Here is a 26,115-nt window from a genome sequence, read left to right as displayed (position 1 = left end):
ACCTCCAAATCCGGTAGTGGGATAAGCAAAGCAAGTCAACATCTTGTTCCCAGTCAACATCCCCAGCATCCAGCCCTTAATTACACTCAGTTAGATATGTTGTGCAGGCCAGGACATTTGCATACCTGAAGAATCTGGAGGACTATTTAAGATGGTAATGAGAATCTTGTTTCATTTATTGAGAGCCCACAGATGCCACATTTGAACATATGAAGGAGCACACCCAAACAACACCCTTCATTCATCAGCGGGTAGTTAATCTGTGGAACTCATTGCCACAGAGGGCTGTGGAGGTCAAGTCAGTGGATATTTTAAGGCAAAGATAGACAAGTTCTTGATTAGAATGGGTGTCAAGGGGTGAAGGCAGGAAAATGGGATTCGGAGGCAGAGATCCGCCATGATTGAATGGCGGAGTAGAATCGATGGGCCAAATGGTCTCATTCTACTGCTATAACTTGCATGCCTGCCACTCCTGTCCTACCTGTATCAGTATGAGGTTCCCATACTAGCTTCATCGGACAGCTCAGAATTCACAGGACTGAAGTGGATCTAAGTAAGCAAATTAAAGATAAAATGACGCATGTGCATGCACACCCCAAGAGTTGAGGTATGGGGCAGGAGAAGCTGGAATTTGTAGATCACAGGACCACTTAAACACAGCCATTGAACAATGTAAAAGGAATACTTTGGTTTCGGTTGCTGCAAGTCTAGGTTCCTCATTGTGCTGTCTTCAGACTTTAGTCATTGTTCATTTTAAGATGTGCTATAAATGTTTCCCTGGATAGTTGTCAATGAAACAAAATTTAAGAAGAGGAGCAGAATGTGTAGCCTCTACTGCTGTTTGTGTACTGAACGGGTGTGAATTTCTAGTAATCGACTCATTGCTGACAGCCTCACTCGTACACGTGGATTTGGATGATGTATGTTTGATAGCATAAAGGCATTGGAGCTAACAAAATGTGATAGAAGGAACTGCAGATCCTGGTTTAAACCGAAGACACAAAATGCTGGAGTAACTCAGCGGGTCAGGCAGCATCTCTGGAGAAAAAAGATAGCTGATGTTTCGGGTTGGAACCATCCTTCAGACTCAAATTACTGCAGCATTTTGTGTCTATCTTCAGTATTGGAGCGAAGGTTTCACCATACGGGTGCCCAGTCAGTCTGTCCACTGAATGGCAGGAGAACCAAGCAAAAAGTTTTGTTTCCCCATATTTTTCTCTTCGTGCGGCAGTGAATCAGTGGGAGACTGCGGGAAGACTGAATCAGTTTATTCAGCAAACATTTGCTCAAACCGTAATTTCCAAATGTATAGCTGCTATTCACAGCTTTACCTAGGGTTTACCGCACAGAAACAGGCCAATCCGCCTATGTTTATGCTCTGTGCAAGCTTTACTCAGCTGAAGTATCAAGAATCTTACAAATACATTAAATATCAAAATTAAATATTGGAACAGAAAATTCCTCCTTTCAGAACAGTTTGTAATCCGGTGGGGATTAGAAAGAGTTTAGCCATCTTGCTATTTAGTAAATAGCAAATTAAATAGATTCATAGTAAATCCTAAAATAGACACAAATAGCTGGAGTAACTCAACGGGACAGGCAGCATCTCTGGGGAGAAGGAATGGGTGATGTTTCGGGTCAAGACCCTTCTTCAGACTTAATTCTTCAATTAAATTCTATTCAATTTAGAGTAAGATAAATGGAATGACCAATTACACCATGGTTATCACTAAATAAATGCATGGATTTCTATCACTCTTTCATTATTGTTAATATTAGACCATCTATTCAGGACAGATAAATAGATTAAGTTTGGGGCAATGATTTATCTCTAAGATCATAATCTTTATGTCTAAATTACTGACTAATGGAGAAAGCTTCAGGGAGTTTGGGATTCAAATGATATTTTTCAGCTGAATTTTATCTTCTCTCATGGCTTAAAATATGAGTGATGACATTCAGTCATCACTCGCATCCAAAGAATGGAGCGACTGGGCTTGTATATACTAGAATTGAGAAGGATCGGAGGGGATCTTATTGAAACATATAAGATTATTAAGGGATTGGACACGCTAGAGGCAGGAAACATGTTCTCGATGTTGGGGGGGGGGGGGGGGGGTCCAGAACCAGGTGCCACAGTTTAAGAATAAGGGGTTGGCCATTTAGAACGGAGATAGAGAGTTGTGAATCTGTGGAATTCTCTGCCTCAGAAGACAGTAGCCAATTCTCTGGATGCTTTCATGAGGAAGTTAGATAGAGCTCTTAAAGATAGTGGAGTCGAGCGATATGGAGAGAAGGCAGGAACGGGGTACTGATTGTGGTTGATCAGCCATGATTGCAGTGGCTCGAAGGGCTAAATGGCCCTCTCCTGCACCTCTATTGTCTTTTGTCTACTTTCCAAAATAACCATTTAGTTCTATTCATGCAAAACTCCTTATCATTTTCATGCTTAACTAAATGAATAATGAAATAAAAACAGACAAAAACAAGTAAACCACTTATTCAGCTGTTCAGTTTCAAAAATATTCCAGGAATAACTGAAAGTTTGCCATTATTGTTTTAAATTTCCTGAGGGGAAAATACACTTGCCAAAATTAAAATATACTACATTCATGCAGCAATCAGCAGATGGTACTGCAACATAGCCGAATCTCTATATTGACACTGTTTTATTTCAAATGCTTTCTGCAGTCATACAGCAGAATGGGTATACAATGAATTAGCTTATGTACTTTATTTTGCATCAAAATCAATTAGATTTGAGATAAAGATTTGCAGGAGCGATACTTAAATGAAATATCTATGCTTTTACATAAATTAATATCAATGTTTTACTATTGAGTGAAATGCACAATAGGATTATGCAAACAATATTCACAGCTTAAAAGTCTAACTTTAAGAATAAACTTTAAGTTGTAGCTTGCTGCTTAGACTTTTATTACTTTTGAGTTTGATCGATGCACCAAGATCACAACTGTTTGATTTAACCCTCTTTGTCCTTATCACCTTGTCAGTCTAGTCTCCTCTCTTGTACTAGTCCATTGTTTTAGATTTATTAATCTCAAAAATGATTGACTTGATTAATTATAGATTATTATTAATTAAATGGACTTAGTGTTTTTATCCCCCCCTCACTGAGTGTGAATGGGAGAAGAACATTTCAACCAGGCACCTTGCAACTCTAACGTGAGCTTCAGTTGCACAGCTTTGTTTAACACAAGACATTAATACAACACAAAAATATTCGCTGAATGCATTGCAGACTGTTTTGTGGTCTGGGAACTGAGGCTGTAAATTTGTCCGGATAACCTTTCAAAACATAGTCCTTGTTTTGAATCGTTGTACTCAAAAAGCAAAAAGAAAACAGTACATGCTGGAAATTTGAAATTTATTCAGAAAAGGCTATAAATATACTCAGCAAGTCAGACGTCATTTGTGGAGAGAGAAACAGAATTACCATTTCAGGTCAATGACTTTTCATTGGCTCATCTGAACCTGTTATTGACCTTAAATATTGGTTTCCCTCCCTATAGATATTGCCTGACTGGATAAGTATTTCCAGCATTTTCCCCTATTATTTTTTGGCTACAAGAGCATGATTTGGTCCTCCATACACATGCAATCACACTGTTCAATTATCTCTTCTGTACCCGCTTATGATTTTGTTATTCATTCTGCTTTGTTATTGTGTTTTTATTTTGGTATCTTTCTCAATTGCTTTATCTTCCTTGCATTCTGATATGTGTACTTGCAATCCAGCCACACTGTTCTCGGAAATGATTTTCCTATTCTTTCCTTTCCTCCCATGATTTTAAATAAAAGTCTTGTTTCATGGCCTGTTTTCATTGAAAATGTGTTTATGTCGCTTGCCTTTTTATTTTCATCTGCTTTTGTGCTGTTGAAACATAATTTTGTCACCTGCATATTTCCTTCAATTTACATTGGTATAGTTCATTTCATTGACACTTGTGTAGGTTAGATGTGCATAATAATTCAAAAATCAAAAGAAAATGACAGACAATCAATTATTATCAACTGCCACTAGTGTAGGGGTGATCACCGGTCGGCAAGGGCTCGGTGAGCCGAAGGACCTGTTTCTATGTTTTATCTCTTAAACCCCCCACCAAAATCAATAATTTTTACAATTGTCTGTGACTGAAGACCTACCCATATGGTTGACATTCAAAGTATTCTTATCTGGTCTGGCAAGCTGCTCAATTCAAAGCAATGAGGATTCACAGTAAACTGGCACAACCAACTGCATTCATACCCTCTGAATATATTTTAAAGATCAGTCGTGATCAAGGACAAAAATCTTTGATAAACATTGTGCTGAGAAATTTAATCCTGTTGCTTTGTTCTTTCATGCTTGATTGAAAATGACTTGGAACACAAGGATGCCCATCAGATTGTTTTGCCTCTATACATACATTTGACCGACTACATCCCAACATTAATAGAACTTGCACACCTGATAAGTCTGCCATGTATCAAATGGCGCTGCTCGTCATGGAATGCTCTTTTAAGAATATCACTGGGAAAATTAGTTCTTATCATCACTGATCACTTTGGTGGGATTATACTTTTAGGCCTCCAAGTAATCAGTGGATTTGGAAGAACAAATCTGTAGACGTTGCAATGGGCTGATCTATTGTAAATTCTGCCCATGTGTGTTTGTGAGGGGTTCATATTTGCATCTTCTTGCCGTTTCTTTTTCACATCCCTACAAAAGCTCTCGCAGTCTATTGTTTCTGTTACTCAATTGTTTACTCTCCTATACTATTTGCCTTTGTCAATTCCTTGAACCTCCTTCACTGAATTTAGAATGCTCCCAATCCGCAGGTCTACACTACTTCAGGCATCTTTAGAGCTTTCTTTGTTTGATTTCACATTGTCTTTTAAGACATCGAGTTACTCCCAGAATTAGGCAGTATAAAATATTATTGGTGCAAGTCAACTATGGACAAAACGGATTTTCATATCCTAGCATGATTGTAGTCAGATCCTGTGCAGGGTGCAATAGGGTTTTTTCAAAGTAATTAACAAGTTTGAGTAGGTAAAGAGGAATAATGTGAGATGACAGGAATCATCTGCGGTTCATAAAATCAACCTCTAAGGTAGTCCAGCCACACTTAAAGATAATGTTACTACAAACAGATACAGACCCAGGTTCGATCCTGACTACGGGTGCTGTCTGTATGGAGTTTGTACGTTCTCCCTGTGACCGCATAGGTTTTCGATATCTTTGGTTTCCGATATCTTTGGTTTCCTCCCACACTCCAAAGACGTACATGTTTGTCGGTTAATTGTCTTGGTTAATGTGTAAATTGTCCATCATGTGTGTAGGATAGTGTTAATGTGCGGGGATCGCTGGTCGTTGCTGATTTGATTGGCCATAGGGCCTGTTTCCATGCTGTATCTCAAAACTGAACTTAACTAAACTAAAAAAGAAAATAGAAATTCCCATTCATTGGATGTCACAAGGAAAATATATTTCACTGGCATTTTCATAGATAGTCTAAACTTTTGGACAGTCTTCCTCATTCTTGGATTCCTTATCCATTAACACAAATTTCAGATGTAATGCATAAAAAATGTGTACTCAGAAAAGTTTGTGTGGAATAAACAGTTGGTGAATAGATTATAATTGCCAGTGAATCAATCAGTTCCCTTTGAACTGTGATAGTTTATGAAATTAGACCACGCGGTAAGGAACATTGAAACAGGAGAGGACCAATCTGCTCCTTGACCTTGTTTGCCACAATTCAGCAAATAATAGCTTATCTTAGCTCAACTCCATTCATCTGCTCAGTTTCATTCTTCCTGATGTCCCTTATCTAGAAAAAGAAATTAACTTTGGTTTTGAAAAATTAATTGATACTGAAATTGTATTGTAATGAGTGGCAATGGTCTGGTATAGGCAGCTTTTAGAAACTTCAACATTTTCAGCTCCTCTCTTGAGATGATATTTATAGATTTTGCTGCTGAATAGTCTGTTCCAATTTTAATCTCTGGTATTGCAAACTTAATAGGTTTGAACTTCTTGAATACTAAAAGAAAGGTTGTTTAGAAATCCAGGTGCCCTGATTTAAAATTCCAGTCCATGGTTCAAAAAATGGTCATGAAACATCTTTCCTTTGCACCATCTCAGTGGTGTTAATTTTGGTGTTGGCCAGTAAGGTTCAACATTCAGCACAGCCCTCAACCTACTCTAATCCACATATCAATAGCACAATAAACTGCAGCAACAACCCTAATGGCCATTGGTCTTCAGCACTCAACAAAGAAGACTACAAGTCTATGTTAAGCCCTATGCTGTTTAAAACTGTCACATACCCAGATGAAGACATGTTGAAGCACCTTGCCTTTGAGCTAGAAGAGGTGACTGAAGTTGAAGAAGTACATCTCTGCAGCAACTCTGGTAAGTATTCAATATGAGTGAAGTTGTCAAATAAAGTTTAACTAACATGAAATGTAGCCTATGAAGTGAGTTGAGATAAGGCACTGTTGCCATGTAGGTACTTAAGGCACCGGAATAATAGTTTTGACTGACATATCTCATCTACGGGATCAAGCAAATAACTAGATCCTTATTTCTCCACAGAAAAACATGAGGTATCTTGAATTCGGAGCCTATTGACGCCTTTCAATAATCTGAAGCTGTACACACATGCACAGCTGCGGTGTTGATGCAAAGATGCTTCAATAGCCACATCACATTAAATCACTGCCACTTAAGCACTCATTCCATAAGGGTAGCACCTCTGCATGTGACAGACACAAATGTTACATTGCATTAGACTGACACAAAATGCTGCAGTAACTCAGTGGAACAGGCAGCATCTCTGGATAGAAGGAATGAGTGACGTTTCGGGATGGATCTCAACCAGAAATGTCACTCATTCCATCTATCCAGAGATACTGCCTATTCCGCTGAGTTACTCCAGCATTTTGTTTCTATCTTCGGTGTAAACCAGCATCTGCAGTTCCTTCCAATGCAGTGTATTAGACTGATTTATGGCATTGGTCATTTCAGATGTAAGATTGACTGCACCGCCAGTCATTAGGGAAAGAATATTATCTTGTGTTGATTGCAATGTAAGCCACCTTGACTAATAAATAATGCAGGGCACAACTTTAAAAATACGATTACTGTTGTGTCTGAATAGGGATCCACTATTTGCAGAGTCGAATGATCAACTATTTGGAGATCTAACGAGAAATGGTTTAATTTGCTTGTTAGGGAAGTATTTGTGGAGGGGATGTTTTGGGTAAACACTTGGAAAAGATCAAGTGTTCACTTAGAGGTTATCTGAGCAGATAAGCAGATGGTAACAGGTTTAAAGACAAATCTTCTCCTGTTAAAATTGAAATAAAATTAAATGTGCAGCTGGCATGCAATACTCAATTTGCAAAAATGCAGTGAGCTGCAAGTTTCAATGTTTAAAAGAGAATGAACAACAAGTGATGTAATGCAACTATGTTCTAAGTAAAAGAAAACATTGTGATTCTTGATATATCTTTGTAAATTATAATATACAGATGTTAATGCAAGATAAAAGACAGTTTATGTATTCCTTGTACTGCGTATAACATCGTAGTACATTTCTTCACAGTAATGGGGGAAAAGTAAGTTATCTTGGCTTCAGGAGAAATCAGCCAATTTTTTTTCCTGTTAAGAAATGCTAATTACATACAATTTGCATCTCCAGATGGAAGAGAGTGAAATTGGTTTTGGCATAAACACATTGAATATTGATGAAAACGATTTTATTTTTAATGCTCCCTGTGTGATAAAGTACCCTTCAAATTATATTCCATCCACAATAATACTCTCTGTTGAAGCAGCCACCGGATTAAAGTTTGTACTTTGCCATCTTATCCTTGGTGAATTAATGGAGCATTCTCATAAAAGTGGAGGTACTGCTCTTTTTGAATTATACGGTAGGTGCATGAGTATGCCATTAGTTAGACTTAATATACAGGGAAAATATTTCAGAATGAATGTGAATTTTTATCTTTTTTAAAATTTTATTTTGTTCCTGCAAGGAATTTGAAATTGATTTTGGGAAGGAAGGGACAGAGAAACAGCAGTAAGACAAGTTAAGGGGAATCTCAAGAATGTAATGTATTTGTCTACTGAGGATGAAAGGTGTTATTTCTGTTGCCAGTTTATACTGAAATTGTAATTCAATGTGCGGCAATGGTCTGATATTGGTTGCTGCTAATTTTGGTTCCAGAGTTCATCGTTTACTGTATTCTATGATAAATTCCATATTTCATGACTTTGAAATGGATTTGGGTGGGAAGAAACAAACCTCTGGAATTTACTTGGGCAAAGTATTCAAGTTAATATCCTCTTACGCTGCCAAGCTTCCTTCCAGGGGGATCTAAGTCCAAAGCATAAAAATAAAAATAAAATGAAAATATTGATGATAAAAAAATAACATTAATACAAATATGTTCTAGCAAAAGGGCACCAAGTGAAAACTGAAGATAAATCAAATTCAAAGATGTAAATTCTTTATTGATCCCCTATATCTTGATTTGATGTTTTTTGATATTGCCTATTTCGATATTCAAGATAACTGCAGGAACTGTTATCTGTCCTTTCTCCCACCCTTGTTTTGGAGCAGTGGCAAAATGTGTTCATGATCTGGAAACACTGATTCAGGCAGCTTACAAAGTCTTTATCTGAACACTTCCTGACATGCTTCCAACTTGTTCATTCAATTCGTCACTTGCTCAAGCATGATGCTTCCACTCATGGGAGAGTCTAGGACTGGAAGTCACAGCCCCAGAATTAAAGGACGTTCTTTTAGGAAGGAGATGAGGAGGAATTTCTTTCGTCAGATGGTGGTGAACCTGTGGAATTCTTTGCCACAGAAGGCTGTGGTGGCAAAGTCAGTGGATATATTTAAGACTGAAGAGATTCTTGATTAGTACAGTTGTCAGAGGTAATAGAGAGAAGGCAGGAGAATGGGGTTAGGAGCGAGAGATAGATCAGTCATGATTGAATGGTGGAGTGGCCTTGATGGGCTGAATGGACTGATTCTACTCCTATCGCTTATGATCTTATGATTCTAACATACACAATGTTTATGGCTGGTGCGGATTATTCACCCACTGGTTGTATTGAGTGTTGAAGAAGCCCTGTCCAAACTCTCAATTATCTCTGCTTCGTAGGAGCACCAATGAAAATAGTGGCTCATTATTTATGGAGAGGCCAAGACGGTTGGAAATCTGCCTTGAAGGAAAGAGAATGCAGACCAGGAAATGGGGGTGGAGACCAGACTTGGATGAGAAGGGCTAGAATTCAGCTTTGGGGCAATTTGGAGGGAGAGGATTTGGAGAGTCAAACGGCATGAAAACAAACCATTCGGCCCACAGTGTTCTTGCCAGTCATCACGTATCTATCTATACTAATCACATTTTCCAGTAAACAACTCAGAGTCTTGCATGCCCTACTCATTAAAATACTTCTCATGTATTGTTAGAGTACCTGCCCTCACCACTGGTGTATTCCAGATTTCAACCATCCTCTGTGGGAAAGGTTTCTTCCTCAGATCCCCTTTAAATGTTCTACCTATTTCCTTAAATCGGTGCCATCATACACAGATACCTCTGAGAAGAGGAAGTTTCTGATTATCTACATCCCTCATTTTGTATACTCCAATCAGCCTTCTCGGGAAATGCTGCCACAGACCTCTAGTCCAGTAAATAACCTTCCACTATCATCCAATGCTTCCTTCCAATGAAGCCAAATCTCTGTCCAGTCAGTCATCTCTCTCTGGATCCCACGCAATCTAACCTTCCATAGCAACCTACCATGCACAATCTATTCCAAGGCCTTGCTGAAGTTGAAAATAATGAAGTTTGTGGAAAGAGTAGATTGAAAGACATTATTCTCATTGTTTGAGGGATCATGAAATAGAACGGAGGTGATTGTTAAAGGAAAGCAAAAGTGACATGAGAAAAATACTGAAGGGTTTCGGCCCGAAACGTCGCCTATTTCCTTCGCTCCATAGACGCTGCTGCACCCGCTGAGTTTCCCCAGCAATTTTGTGTACCTTCGATATTCCAGCATCTGCAGTTCCCTTTTGAGAAAAATACTCTGCTGGTGGTTTGCTCCGAGAATGTACTTCCATTCCTATAGGTGGATATAGATTCAATTGCTGCTTCCAAAGGGAAACTGTTTAACAGAAGGCAGCACAGTGGTAGAGATGCTGCCTTACAGCGCCAGGCACCCGGGTTTGATCTGACTGCGGGTGCAGTCTGTATGGAGTTTGTACATTCTCCCTATGACTGCTTGGATTTCACGCTCCAAAGACATACAGGTTTGTAGGTTAATTGGCTTTGGTGAAATTTTCTTTCACACAGTTACATTTTCTCCAGTGTGAAGGATAATGCTGGTGTTAGGGATGATCGCTAGAGGGCGCGAACTCGGTGGACCGAATAACTTGTTTCTGAGCTGTATTTCTGTCTCAAGTCTAAAGACTTAAAATAAAGAATTTGCAGGGCAAAGAGGAGAGGGTGAGAGAGCATGGGTTGCTGATGTGTTAGTATGGACATGAATGGTCGACTTCCCAACTGTGATTTGGTGTCCCTGCATAACGTAATCTTTTACGTTATTCTCTGCCTTGCTTGCCCCTGTTATTTCTTTCTCTTGGTAAATCCTGTAACAGGTTTTGAGTTGTTTGCTCAGAAAGACATGGGTATATGGAGCTTTCAGGGAACAGCGGAAAGTCTCGGTCAAGACTGGAGAAAATAGCTGGGCTTCGTGGTAGTGAAAAGGAAAGGAAAGGAATAAGTCACAAAGTTTCTGCTGGAGACAAAACATGTTGTTGCTGTAAAGGCATCGAAGAACTACAAAACAGCACCATTATCAGCACAAGGAAAGGAACAGATGTTTTATTGAGATAATTGCAGGATTTGGTGTATGAGGCAACCTGAAGTAAATGTTGCAGTGCCGTATAAATCTTCCTTCAAACTTAAAAAACAAGAGTGAAAATGCAGCATACATAATGGATTTTATGTTTCTGTCTAATGTTTGGCATGTATACGCTACACTAATAATTTTGGTACTGGATTGTGTTCTGTCCTCCATTTGTTTGTTTATTTGGGATGTGAGCCATTTGGCTAAACGTATCCCCTCATTTTTTATACTTCCTGTTTTCAGCAGATGCTTTCCATTAAAGCCTTGGTCAAGCCTTCTAATGTCCTGCCATTCTCAGACTTTGTTTGTGGAAATTTGTTCTCATAATTGAAAGCTATTTACATTTATGTTCTTTGCAGGATGTAAAGTTTGCGAGATTCCAAGTTCTCATCAAAGTCATAGAAATCCAGTTAGGATATTTGTCATTTAACTCACTTTGCAACACTGTACTGTGTTTGGCTGTAGATTCTCAGACTGGATATGTACATGGAAAGTAGACAATGGCTTGTTGATTATGACAGCCTTCATTTCTCCATTATAATTTTGTATAACCTTTAATTTAGACTTTTGAACAGACAGACTTAAAAATAGTAAATCAAATGTGTGAAAACTTAGAAAAACTAGATAAAAGAATCACAGAAAAAAGATAGAACTTGGAACAGTACAGGGCCTGTCCCACTTGGGCGTCATTTACGCGACAGGCCGGTAGTGACTGACAAGCGACAGTCGCGCAAAAATCGTCCAGCAGTACGACAGTCGCGCGCCAAATGCTCTTGAGGGTCCTGCTTCTTTTGGGAGCCATTTACGATGTCGTTCGTAATTAGTCCGATCTCCGTGGCAAGGATTTTCCCAGTGAAAAATTTTCAAAACTACGCGCGCTTTATACCCGGGTGGTCACGTGGTGCGGCGCTCAAATGGCGCACGGACGGCGTACGGGGCGGCGCATGGTTACCGACGTTGATGCACGGTGACGCATAATAAATTAGCATAGGCAATGTTCGTGCGTAACCATGCGTCACCACACGCTGCACTTACGCCGTCAGCACACGCCATCAGTACGTCGGCGTGCGCAAGGGACACGTCACGCAGGTGGCGTGCGAGGATTTTGAGCATTCCAAAATCCTGGGGCACCGTGCGTTACCACTCGTCACCGCGCGTCACTGCATACGCCACCACGCCTCACCAGGCGCCATGCCGGCGTCACCAAGCGCCAACCAATTTTTAGGATGTCGCGCAAATGACGCCCAAGTGGGACAGGCTCTTACAGCGCAATAATGGGACCTTTGGCCCACAATATGCCAAACATGATGTCAAGACCATCTCTTATCTACCTGCGCATAATCCACATCCTTCCATTCCTGCATATCCATATGCCTATCCAAAAGCCTTTTAAATAATGTCACTATCACATCTGCCTCATTCACCAATCCTAGCAACGTGTTCCAGGCACTCACTGCCTTCCGTGCAAAAAGAAAATTGCCATGCACATCTCCTTTAAACTTTGCCCTTCTCACCTTAAAGCTATGCCCTCTAGTATTTGATTTTTCCATTCTAGGAAAAGGGCTCTGAGTGTCTACTCTATCTATGCCTCTTATAAATTTATATACTTCTGTCAGGTCTCCCCACAACCTCCAACGTTTCAGAGAAAAGGAGGTGGGGCATGGTAAAAAAGCAGAGATTAAGAAGGAATCTTGAAATGAAGACATCACAGCACAACAATTGTTTTGCTTATATATCTGTGAATCATCAATTTGTATTGATGTTTATTTGAATAGGCTTTATTGCTTGTATTAATGATTGGATGTGTGTAATTATTCTTTGACCATTTCTGAGAAAAAATAGGACATTGGAACTGATATGTGAAATTGAAAAAACTTACTGCAGATATGGTAAATCTGAAATAGACAATAGGTGCAGGAGTAGGCCATTCAGCCCGAGCCACTACCGCCATTCAATGTGATCATGGCTGATCATCCACAATCAGTACCCCGTTCCTGCCTTCTCCCCATATCCCTTGACTCCGCTATCTTTAAGAGCTCTATCTAACTCAGCGAATGCTGGAAATACTCACCAGCAGCATCACTGGAAGGAGAAGCAGAGCTGCATTTCAGCTAAATAATCTGTCATCAGAAATTCTCTGCATCCGTTTTCATAGTTTAGTTTATTGTTATTGTCACGTGTACCGAGGTACAGTGAAAAGCCTTTTTATTGCATACTATCCTGTCAGGGAAAAGGCTATACATAATTACAACCAAGCTGTCCACAGTGTACAGATAAAGGGAATAACGTATAGTGCGAGATAAAGTCCAGTCGAGTCAGCTTAAAGATAGTTCGAAAGTCTCCAATGAAGTAGATCAGGGCTGGTCTCTCGTTGGTGAGAGGACAGTTCAATTGCCTGATAACAACTGGGAAGAAACTGTCCCTGAATCTGGATGTATGTGTTTTCAAACTTATGTACCTCTTGCCTGATGGGAGAGAGGAGAAGAGGGAGTGACCGTGGTAAGACTGGTCCTTGAATATGCTGGTGACCTTGCCAAGGCAGTGTGGAGTCAATGGAAGGGAGATTGGTTTGCGTGATGGTCTGAGCTTAGTCCACAACTCTCTACAATTTCTTGCAGTCTTGGATGGAGCTGTTCTGAAACCATGCTGTGATGCATCCCGATAAAATGCTTTCTACAGGACATCTGTAGAAGTTGGTCAGGGTTGTTGGGGACATGCCAAACCTTTAAGCCTTCTCCAAAAGTAGAGGTGTGGGTGTGCTGTCTCTTCCATTGCTTCGATGTAGCATTTTTATAGGAAAACTGAGAATGCTTGTAGGTTAAGAATATTCGATTTTGTGGAGGATGGTCTTACCTGTTCAATAAAAAGTCCCCCATGATTTATGCTAAATAATGTGCAATATACTAGTGTGAACATAATGGTCAGGATAATGGCACTCGTTTTCTTGCAAATCAGATTACATTATATTTATTTTCTTGTGTTGTACAATCCATGTTGTACAATGTAATCTGGAGTAAATCCAAGCAGGATAACTTCCAGGTGAAATTGAGATCTGTAATGAACATTCATTGATTTTGCCAGCATGAGATGATATCTGTTGGAGACACAAGAGACTCCAAATACTGGAATCTGAAGCAGCAGGCAATATACTGGAAGAACTCAACGGGTCAAGTAGCTTGTGTGAGGGGGAAAGGAACTGAGAATGGTTAAGGTCGGGACCCTGCTTCAGAACATCAGTGATGTCTGGTATTATATAGTGCAACAAACATTTGAAGCATCCCTGACGTAAACTGGGCATCCCGGGTCTATAAAACGACTGCCTTTGGCAACACAAAAGACAAGAAGCACATCCTGTTGAGTTTTACATTTGGATGACACTTGGCCTACTCCGCAAGCACATCACAAGGCAGCTTCAGACTTCACTACAGATTGCAACAAGCCATCCAAAGTATTCACTGTTAGTTCCAGCTAGCAAAGTGTTTTAAGAGAACTTAATTACAAGGAATTCATTTAACGAGTGTCCATGAGCATGATGAGATGTCGCATCTTAGAAAGCAACCCATCCCCACCCAGTAATCTCCTCTTAAAACTGACAGTGTCTGAATCAATGGACAAGAATGTAAAGCTTATTTACTTGATCATTGCTTGGGGGTTTGAGATCAGATATCTATCGCAATGAGGTCGAGATGGAGGCCATCTGAAAGGTACATGCCTCTCTGGCTCTGCATGTAACTGACAGCATTAAATATTTATCACTATTTAATGCATTAAATAACAAGTGCTGCAAAGGTCACCTTGACATATCTAGCGATGTCATGATTTTTCTTGTGGCACCACTTCATCTTTTTCCCTTCTGAAATCTATCATATTCAGTGTCTTTCTCAGAAAACCTTGGTGCTCTCCAGTTTCTCTCTTCTCCCTGTGTGTTGCTGCCGTCTGGCTGTCATGAGGAGTGTCGCTTTAAGAACTGCCATCCTTCTGCCAACTTGGTGTCAGGAGATGCAATAAATTCAAAGTGTTCCCATTGGGACCTACGCATTTTGTGACTTAAACTGGCTTTTTGGGTGGACACCATGCTTGTGATGGTGTGCACAAGTTTACGGTTATTTTCATAATCTTTTTCGGGGATCACAAGTTCATATGTTACAGAAGCAGACTTAGGCCATTCTACTCCATCATTCAATCAAGGCTGATCTAACTTTCCCTCTCAATCCCATTCTCCTGCCTTCTCCCCATCACACCTGACACCTGGATCAGTTTGGCCATGATTTGGTGTAATAGAAACATAGAAACATAGAAAATAGGTGCAGGAGTAGGCCATTCGGCCCTTCGAGCCTGCACCGCCATTCAATATGATCATGGCTGCAGTCAGATGGGCAGTACAGAGGGAGGGCAGCATTGGCAGTAGTTTGAGAGAATGTCTTATTATTCAAGGAGGAGAAATGAGAGGGTGTTGGGCACGTCAGTGGGGCTATCCTAGGGGAGTGCTGAAATATATAGGAAATGTTGAAAATATTTATGTCAGGCAGAAAATCTATTTCCAGCATTTTCTGTTTTATTTCAAATTTCCAACAGCCACTGTTTTGCTTTTACACTAAGGAAGGGCATTTTTTTTAAATCTGAGAGGCAGGAGAAAGGAGGACTTTTTTATGTTTTAAAACAAAATCCACAACAAGTAAAAACTGAAGGAATGAGATTCATTCGTTTTGAAAGTTAATTCTCATCCAACTCAGTATCCTGTACCTGCCTTCTCTCCATAGCCCCTGATCCCTTTAGCCACAAGAGCCACATCCAACTCCCTTTTAAATATAGCCAATGAACTGGCCTCAACTACCTTCTGTGGCAGAGAGTTCCAGAGATTCACCACTCTCTGTAATAAAAAGCAATGATGTCCAATATCTAATAAGTCCTGTTGATATTACAAATCAGGCAGCAACCTCTGAGTGCAGAAGCATAGGGAATTGAGCTAACATCGACTATGATATCCTACTGCACTCCATTTGTTACACAAACATTGCAAACAATTGTGTGGTGTGGTTCTAGATGCACTGGTTGTCGACTAAACTATGATAATAGAGATCCACTATTTCTTCTTCCAAAGATCAGTTAATAAATGCCAACCAGTCACTCTGGGATTGAATTAACTTTCAAAACGAATGAATCTCATTCCTTCAGTTTTTACTTGTTGTGGATTTTGTTTTAAAACATAAAAAAGTCCTCCTTTCTCCTGCCTCTCAGATTTAAAAAAAATGCCCTTCCTTAGTGTAAAAGCAAAACAGTAGCTGTTGGAAATTTGAAATAAAACAGAAAATGCTGGAAATAGATTTTCTGCCTGACATAAATATTTTCAACATTTCCTATATATTTCAGCACTCCCCTAGGATAGCCCCACTGACGTGCCCGACACCCTCTCATTTCTCCTCCTTGAATAATGAGACATTCTCTCAAACTACTGCCAATGATGCCCTCCCTCTGTACTGCCCATCTGACTGCAGCATTCTTTCATTACAGGCCCTTTGACATATACAATTCCCTTAATACTATTCTAATATAGGATGATTCTGTCAAAAGCAGCACGCACCCTCAGTGTTGCCCCTCCAGCATAGAACTTGCTAACCACAGCACTCAAATAACCACAAAGAGCCTGCAATCAAGTCGCAAACTAGTGGCCTCATGGCAAGTGAGTTACCAACTGAATTAAACTGGAAGTAATAACATATTAGTGAAGACACTGAAGATGCTCGTTTACCAAAAAAAAGCAAAGCGCTGGGGTAGCCCAGCAGGTCAGGCAACATTTCTGGATGACATGTATGGGTGACGTTTCGGGTTGGGACCCTTCTTTGGACTTAGCGTTCTATTTTTATGTTTAACTTGATCTTTTCAATTTCTTTTTTGGCCATTGATTAACACGTCTCTAGTAAACAAGTCAGTTTTACACATTCTCTTGATCATTCAATTCTGAGATCACAGATGTCAAAAGCGAATGTCTATGACACCTCAGTGTCATCAATCTAGTCAAAAGTAATCTTCCAATTTCCATCCTTTACACTGTTAAACCTATCTCCAACAATGTACTGAACCTTCTAGATCCTATGCCTGGCAATGAAATGTTTTATTTATTTTAAAAAAAAGCCAACTTGTTATTGCCAAAAGATAGAAAATACAGCCAAGTTTCATGAATGAAGCATCCAGGAAAACAGAAGTTTAATATTCTCGTCTCTCAGACACCAGGCATTCATGACTGATGATACATTAGTCTATAAGAAGTCCAGATACGACCTTGGTAAGGCCATCAAAAAGGCCAAAAGGGACCTGCTCCAAACTGGAGGATGAGACAGATGTTCGGCAGCTGTGGCGGGGCTTGAATGCAATCACCTCCTACAAGGCGAGATCAGGGGGCAGCTTTAATGTTGGCGAAACATCACTCCCTGATGAGCTCAATGCGTTTTACGCACGCTTTGATAGGGAGAACACTGATGTGCCTTCTCGAGCCCCCATTCGCTGTGATGGTATTTCAGTCACAGTCACAGAGGCCGACGTCAGAAAATCCTTCAGAGGGATGAACCCTCGAAAAGCGCCTGGACCTGACCGTATACCCGGTCGTGTTCTAAAAACCTGTGCGGACCAACTGGCTGGAGTTTTTACGGACATTTTTTCACCTCTCACTTCTGAGGTCTGAGATTCCAACCTGCTTTAAAAGGGCATCAATTATACCAGTGCCCAAGAAGAGCAAGGTGATATGCCTCAATGACGATCGACCAGTGGCACTAACGTCTGTGGTGATGAAGTGCTTTGAGAGGTTGATGATGGCGCAAATCAACTCCTACCTCGACAAAAACCTGGACCCTCTGCAGTTCGCTTACTGCCATAACAGGTCAAAGGTGGATGCGATCTCGCTGGCTCTCCACTCCGCTCTGGACCACTTGGACAACAAAAACTCATATGTCAAGCTGTTATTCATTGATTACAGCTCAGCATTTAATACAATCATCCCCTCCAAGCTGCTAACCAAACTCACATAACTGGGTCTCTACGCATCCCTCTGCAATTGGATCCTCATTCACAAACCAGAGTCAGTTTGTATTGGTGGAAATGTGTCAGCCTCAATAACAATCAGCACGGTAGCACCTCAAGGCTGTGTGCTTAGCCCCCTGCTGTACTCACTCTATACTCATGACTGCGTAGCCGGTCATAGTGCGAACTCCATCATCAAGTTCGCTGACGATACCACTGTTGTGGAACGTATCACTGATGGGCACGAGTCAGAGTACAGAAGTGAGATCGACTGACTGACCAAATGGTGCCAACACAATAACCTGGTCCTCAACACCAGCAAAACCAAGGAACTGATTGTGGACTTTGGAAGGGAGAGGATGGGGACCCACGGTCCCGTTCATATAAACGGGTCGATAGTGGAAAGGGTCAAGAGCATCAAATTTCTGGGCGTGCATATCTCTGAAAACCTTTCCTGGTCCGAGAACACTGATGCAATCATAAAGAAAGCATTGATTACATGCTGAGCTGTAATCAATCAATAACAGCACCTCTACTTCCTGAGAAGATTACGGAGAGTCGGTATGTCAAGGAGGACTCTCTCTAACTTCTACAGGTGCACAGTGGAGAGCATGTTGACTGGTTGCATCGTGGCTTGCCCAGTCCATCATCGGATCTGATCTCCCGTCCATCGAGGGGATCTGTCCTAGTCGCTGCTTAAAAAAGGCTGGCAGCATTATCAAGGACCCACACCATCCGGGCCATACACTCATCTCCCCACTACCTTCAGGTAGAAGGTACAGGAGCCTGACGACTGCAACGACCAGCTTCAGGAACAGCTTCTTCCCCACAGCCATCAGGCTATTAAACTCGGCTCGGACAAAACTCTGAACATTAATAGCCAATAATCTGTTTATTTGCACTTTATCAGTTGAATTATTCATGTGTGTATATATTTATGCAATGGTATATGGACACACTGATCTGTTCAGTATTCGTGCCTACTATGGTCTGGTGTGCTAAAGCAAAGCAAGAGTTTCATTGTCCTATCAGGGACACATGACAATAAAACTCTCTTGATCTTTCTTGTACACAAACATTCTCCTATCTTCTCAAGAGAATTTTCAAAAGAAATGGAAAAGTACTTGCTCAACTCACAGCCCTTGAAACAAAAGTAAAACATGTTAAAAACGCTCAGTAGGTCAGGCAGCATCTTTTGAAAGAAACAAAGGTCTTTGACATGAAATATAAGTGTTTCTCATTCCACATAAGCTGCCTGACCTGCCAAATATTTGCAGCATTTTCTGTTTTTACTTCAGATTTCATGCTCCTGCTAGCTTTTTTTGATTTGTCTCAGATGTTGGAAGGTTACTGGTTATCTCTCTGAAGCAATAGAGAGCACAGGGAAAGATTTTAGGCGATTTTCTTTTTCGACGACTGCCGGCGTCATATCAGGGTTGGCAAAAGATTTTGAACATTTCAAAATCCAGCGGCGACAAAAAAAATGTTGCGACACTTGAAAAAACAACATGCGCCAATACGTCGTCACCGCCGTGTCACGCCGCGAATTTTTCGGTGACCTGATACGGCACTCAATGATGCCAGCAGTCGCCAAAAAAAATCGCCAAGTAGGACAGGCCCTTAAATATTCCAAGTGGGGGACCTCATTGAAACTTACCGAATAGTGAAAGGACTGGATTAAGCAGATGTGGAGAGGATGTTTCCACCAGTGGGAGAATCTAGGATCAGAAGCCAGAGCCTCAGAATAAAAGGAGATGAGGAGGAATTTTTTTTAGTTAGGGTGTGGTGAATCCATGGAATTCATTGCCACAGTTAGCTGTAGAGGCCATGTCAATGGATATTTTTAAGGCAGAGATTGATAGATTCTTGATTAATAATAGTGTCAGGGAGAAGGCAGGAGAATTGGGTTGAGAGGGAAAGTTAGTACAGCCATGATTGAATGGTGGAGTAGATCTGATGGGCTGAATGGCCTAATTCTGCTCCGATAACTTATGAATTGACTTTTCTGCTGGTGATTTTGTTATTAAGTACTGAAGCAGTTAAATATTCTGTGAACGAGTAGTCTTATAAAATCATGAACAACAGCATATGCATTGTGCATGTGCCATCTCTTTGAAAGGTCTTTCCAATATTGTTCTGTGTTCCAGTGCTTCCCCCCCCTTGAAAACCTATCCAATTGCTTTTAAAATGTCTCCATGGGATAATATTGCAGCATTTGTTTATTCACATGACCTTACCACATACAACAGAAGGCTGAGGAGGCCAAGTCTACGGATATTTTTAAGACAAAGATCGACAGATTCTTGATTAATAAGGGTGTCAGGGGTTATGGGGAGAAGGCAGGAGAATGGGGATGAGAGGGAAAGATAGACCATCTGTGATTGAATGGCAGAATAGACTTGATGGGCTGAATGGCCTAATTCTGCTTCTCTAACGTATGAAAATCCATACTATCCCTTCTTAATCAATGCTTCTCCCCAGTGATAATTAATTTGGTCCTCAATATGAGTGTCCAGGAGTTTTTCCACCACTGACATTGATTTGATTGGCCTACTGTTGCAGCCCTGTTCTTCTCTGTCAGATTTTGGAGGGTTGAAAGGTTTCTGCCACAGGCCTTTGCAGCTCAAGTTGAGCTTTCTTCAGTGGCCTGGATGTATCCCATCTGGTCAGGGTCATGTTAACTTTGAGTGAAACCAACCAATTTCCAATGTCCTCCATAATGTTTGGGACAAAGCCCCATCATTAATTTATTTACCTCTGTACTCCACAATTTGAGATTTGAAATTGAAAAAAAATCACATGTGGTTAAACTGCACACTGTCAGATTTTATTTAAATCTTTTATACATTTTTATACATTTTGGTTTCACCATATAGAAATTACAACTGTGTTTATACATAGTCCCCCCATTTCAGGGCACCATAATGTTTGGGACACATGGCTTCACAGGTGATTGTAATTGCTCAGGTGTGTTTAATTGCCTCCTTAATGCAGGTATGAGAGGTCTCAGCACCTAGTCTTTCCTCCAGTCTTTCCATCACCTTTGGAAACTTTTATTGCTTTTTATCAACATGAGGACCAAAGTTGTGCCAATGAAAGTCAAAGAAGCCATTATAAGACTGAGAAACAAGAATAAAACTGTTAGGGACATCAGCTAAACCTTAGGCTTACCAAAATTAACTGTTTGGATCATCATTAAGAAGAAAGAGAGCACTGGTGAGCTTACTAATTGCAAAGGGACTGGCAGGCCAAGGATGACCCCCACAGCTGATGACAGAATCATTATTTCTATAATAAAGAAAAATCCCCAAACACCTGTCCGACAGATCAGTAACACGCTTCAGGAGTCAGGTGTGGATTTGTCAATGACCACTGCCCGCAGAAGACTTCATGAACAGAAATACAGAGGCTACACTGCAAGATGCAAACCACTGGTTAGCTGCAAAAATAGGATGGCCAGGTTCCAGTTTGCCAAGAAGTACTTAAAAGAGTAACCACAGTTCTGGAAAAAGGTCTTGTGGACAGATGAGATGAAGATTAACATATTAGAGTGATGGCAAAAGCAAAATATGGAGGAGAAAGGAACTGCTCAAGATCCAAAGCATACCACCTCATCTGTGAAACACGGTGGTGGGGGTGTTATGACCTGGGCATGTATGGCTGCTGAAGGTACTGGCTCACTTATCGTCATTGATGATACAACTGCTGATGGTAGTAGTATAATGAATTCTGAAGGATATAGACACATCTCATCTGTTCAAGTTCAAACAAATGTCCCAAAACTGATTGGCCAGCGGTTCATTCTACAGCAAGACAATGATCCCAAACATTCTGCTAAAGCAACAAAGGAGCTTTTCAAAGCTAAAAAATTGTCAATTCTTGAGTGGCCAAGTCAATCACCCGATATGAACCCAATTGAGCATGCCTTTTATATGCTGAAGAGAGAACTGAAGGAGACTAGCCCCCAAAACAAGCATAAGCTAAAGATGGCTGCAATACATGCCTGGCAGAGCATCACCAGAGAAGACACCCAGCAACTGGTGATGCCCATGAATCAATGACTTCAAGCAGTCATTGCATGCAAAGGATATGCAACAAAATACTAAACCTGTCTACTTTAATTTACATGACATTGCTGCGATCCAAACATTATGGTGCCCTGAAATGGGGGGACTATGTATAAATACTGCTGTAATTTCTACGTGGCAAAACCAAAATGTATAAAAATGGCCTTTATTAAACTGACAATGTGCACTTTAACCACATGTGATTTTTTTTGTCTATTACAAATCTCAAATTGTGGAGTACAGAGGGAAATAAATAAATGATGGGTCTTTGTCCCAAACATTATGGAGGGCACTGTAAGGCCCCACTTTAATTTATTTTTATCTTTACTCTTTCCTTCTGATATTGAAGTTATTCTGTTTTGTGAAAATTTAATGCAATGCAGTTCAGCTTCATCTACTTTTGAGTTATTATCGGTTTTCCAGTTTCTAATCTGAATTAATTTTATTTGTTAAACTTTTTATTGATGTGATTATTTAAAAAGAGGCTCCACTTTTCTATTATTAATAGAAATTAATAGAAAAGCGGTGTGGAATGAGCTTCCAGTGGCAGTGGTGGTGGCAGGTTCGTTGGTATCTTTTAAAAATAAATTGGATAGGCATATGGATGAGAAGGGAATGGAGGGTTATGGTATGAGTGCAGGCAGGTGGGACTAAGGGAAAAAAGTTGTTCGGCACGGACTTGTAGGGCCGAGATGGCCTGTTTCCGTGCTGTAATTGTTATATGGTTATATGGTTATTAACTCATCTTTCCTCACACTGTGCTTATTAATTTTATATTATTTATTGTTTCCATCTACATCCCCTGTTGGCTCGAGCCAGGTATTGTATCTTAACAGTATACCACCATACATTTACACAAATATCCTTGCGTTCTGCTCTTCCATCAGAATTTGTACCTCTTACTGACCCGTCCTTTTCATGCATCCCTTATGTCCAAAGTGTTGAACCTGCTACTCATTTCAGGGGACATTTTCATCCAAGCCTTTCTTCCAGTAACAGTCATGAAAGGATTTTCATCCTCCCTTTACTCCACCATGTAATTTAATCAGGCAGTGAGATGTCTAACTGGAATACTGGGAATGATCAATCAGAACTTGCAATGTGCAATGACAGATTTTAAGTTGTGAACTCTTGCTACCCAATGATTCCTTGAAGGTTAAAATAGGATTGAAAACATAAAGCAAAACAACTTGACGCAAGAATCTAGTTGCAACAATCATTGCGAATCCCAAACTTGTACAATGCTGCCACGGACATATTTCGGTGGGGGAAAAGAGGGAAGTTTTTAACCTCTTCTAAACTATCGTAGAAAGCCTTAAATTGATGACATCCTATTGCATTCTGAGTTGCGAGAGCTGCAAGGAAAACATTTTTAAAACCAATGCATTTTAAATAAAGCCTCAGCCCTTAATTAAAGAACACTGAAGAGAGCTTTGTTTTCAGTTTAGTTCAACAGACCTACCAGCATCTGTCAACAGGTACCATACTTTCATATAATGCAGTGGTGAACTGAACTGAACTACTTGGTGAACCCATTATATATCCCATGAACTAACAGATTCCTGTGAAATAATGCAGTCTGAAAAATAAATCCAGTAAGCATTTGAGTTAGGAACAGCGAAACCCTGGAAAAAAAAGCAAAAATTTGGACCAGGTTTCTTCCAAAATTGGTGATTCAACATAAGAAACAATGAGAAGTATCACTTTTGCATATTTTGTCTACAAAATAATCTGGCTTTGAGATTTTGATAATATTCAGTTATCCAAACTGGCATTAAAAACTCCTGAACAACTTTCATTTATGATGTGAGAGGTCTGCTACCAAGAACTTTTCCACTCATCAAAACTTTTAGCAACACTGACAATAATGATTTTTTTGAAAATCTGTGAGCTTTGCAATAAATACTCAAAACTAATAAATAGCTTGGAGATTACTAAAATTATATTTACAAATAAACTCCAGTATGTTTGCCTTCTGTGTTATTTTAGCACAAATATAAGCTTGCATACATTTTAAAAGCCCATGCTGATATGAGGCAATTTATTATTCAATGTATTTGCTAATATCGCCAACTGTTATTTCTGCATTGGCTGTTTAAGATTGCAGCGGCATAACTGATTAAAATTAGCAACACTCTGTGTAAATGAACCTCTCCTGCCCTTACTGGAGTCAAGGAAATGAACTTCAGTCCTTTCGGAAGTAGCAAGATTGAGTGGTGTGTCAGCAGGTGTGGGGGCGACAGAGATAAAACTAAAAGTAAGTGTTGTTAAGTGGATGCTCCTTTCTGATAATTTAACCTAATGTGTGTAACACTGGAGCTTGGAGCCTTTGAGAAATACATGAGAAGGAAGATCAAAAGGGAAAGAAGTTCATGGGAAATTTTAGAGGGCAACTTACTAAATGTAGTGTTCTTATTCACCACAACCCTCTAAGAGCACAATATATTCTTCCTTTTTAATAAAAATGCTCACTTCAAACAACCAAACATAAATATTGTTAAAGTAGTAAACAAACTAATTTCACTATAACATATTAACAATCATATCAATAGTCAATGATGTGAGGATTATTTTATATTTTGCTACTTGGCATGCACCTTGGTAAAATTAAAGCTAATAATTCTGGAATATTTGCTTGATGGGATAATTGAGAGCGTGAATGATTGCATTTGATCACTAATCTGTATTGCGTTAATTCAAAAACAATAAAAGACATAATGCTCAATATTTTAGTCACTGTTGTCTGCAACCACCCATAGATAACTACACCGGAAGATCTGTCCACCATGGTAAATGGTACTGACAGCCCAGAAGATAAAGCATTAGAGAGTGAAGAAAAATCATTGTTTGAAGAGAAGCCTCATGAGAGGGTCTCCAAGCTTCCACCTTTGATATTACCAGCAGTGGAAATTGAAAAGCCCAGAACTTCATCTACCCTTCCCAGATTTACCTCAATGGAAGATATTGTCCAAGTGGGAGGATATCTGGGACGTAAACATGAACTGGAAGGACATAACAAGAAGGCATCAAACAGGTGACTTTTTCAGGCTTTGATTTTTTTTTTTTTCTTTTATGATCAGAGTTGACATACTGTTTAGATCTTTTACTTCTTCCAGTTATAAGTAACTTGTGTGAACTGAATGTGGACAATCTCACATAACCCTAACCTACCAACGTTTTAGCACAAGATTAATTCAGAGAAGCTACAGGGATAGCTAAGTAACACATGTACAGTGCTTTTAGGGATATCCTTCAAAGGATATTCTTTAAAAGCACACAGAAAATATTTATTCTGTGTGATGTGTCAAAAGTAAATTATTTAAAAACTGGTTGCCTATTTCATCATTTAATATAACATTAAATCTTTCCCCAAAGTATCAAAGAGTGTTTTGCATCTCACCCTGAATAAGGTCAACACTGGAATCTCGAAGTTGAACACTGTTACATTCTCCAAACAAAGCTCACTTTGATAGAAAATATATTTGATTTAAAATGTCGTAAATGTTCTTACTGAATAATGTCACTGCTGATGATATCCAATTTTACTTTTCTGCCATATTTCCCGATTGCTTGAAAAACCTTGAAGCTGGTAAACTGCTGAAAACAGGTGATCTTTTTGCTCAACCTTGGAAAGACATAAGCCTCTATTTGCTCCTCACTGATTCCAACCCATTTGATTTTTTTCTTTTCAGGGGAACATCAGATGTCCTTGTTATCTTGAGTGAAACTATAAACCCAACGTTCATTCTGTTTAGTTTAGTTCCACTTTCACAGCATCACCTCTGTCAATTCTTCCAATGCTGAAACATTTTGAAAGATCTTTATCGCCTTCCGATTCAATTACTTTCTTCAACTAATTTTTGTCTTTCTGAACTGTCTAAGCTCGGAAGATTAAGTGACACATTGTTTATGCTCCTGATAACAGTCAGGGTGGGAGTTAAAACATTACAAATGGTTCCAGTATTTTGGACCAGAGTTGATACACAGTGATAGACCAGTTAGCCTGACATCGGTGGTGGGGAAGATGCTGGAGTCAATTATAAAAGATGAAATAGCGGCACATTTGGATAGCAGTAACAGGATCGGTCCGAGTCCGCA

General features: G+C 39.9%; 1 protein-coding gene across 5 annotated transcripts in view; it reads left to right on the top strand.

Moving 5' to 3' along the window:
* sptb (spectrin beta, erythrocytic) overlaps nt 1–26,115 on the top strand; it is a 207,273-nt gene that overhangs the window by 169,581 nt on the left and 11,577 nt on the right. For all 5 annotated transcript variants that reach the window (XM_033026870.1, XM_033026869.1, XM_033026867.1 and 2 more), the window contains exon 33: nt 24,777–25,051. In XM_033026870.1, coding sequence (XP_032882761.1) covers nt 24,777–25,051 — 275 coding nt within the window. The remainder of the gene's footprint in view (nt 1–24,776; nt 25,052–26,115) is intronic.

The sequence above is a fragment of the Amblyraja radiata genome, chromosome 9 (genome assembly GCF_010909765.2).
Source record: "Amblyraja radiata isolate CabotCenter1 chromosome 9, sAmbRad1.1.pri, whole genome shotgun sequence".
NCBI lineage: Eukaryota > Metazoa > Chordata > Chondrichthyes > Rajiformes > Rajidae > Amblyraja > Amblyraja radiata.
Note: the sequence above shows the minus strand (reverse complement) of the source record. Positions and strands in the feature narration are given on the sequence as shown.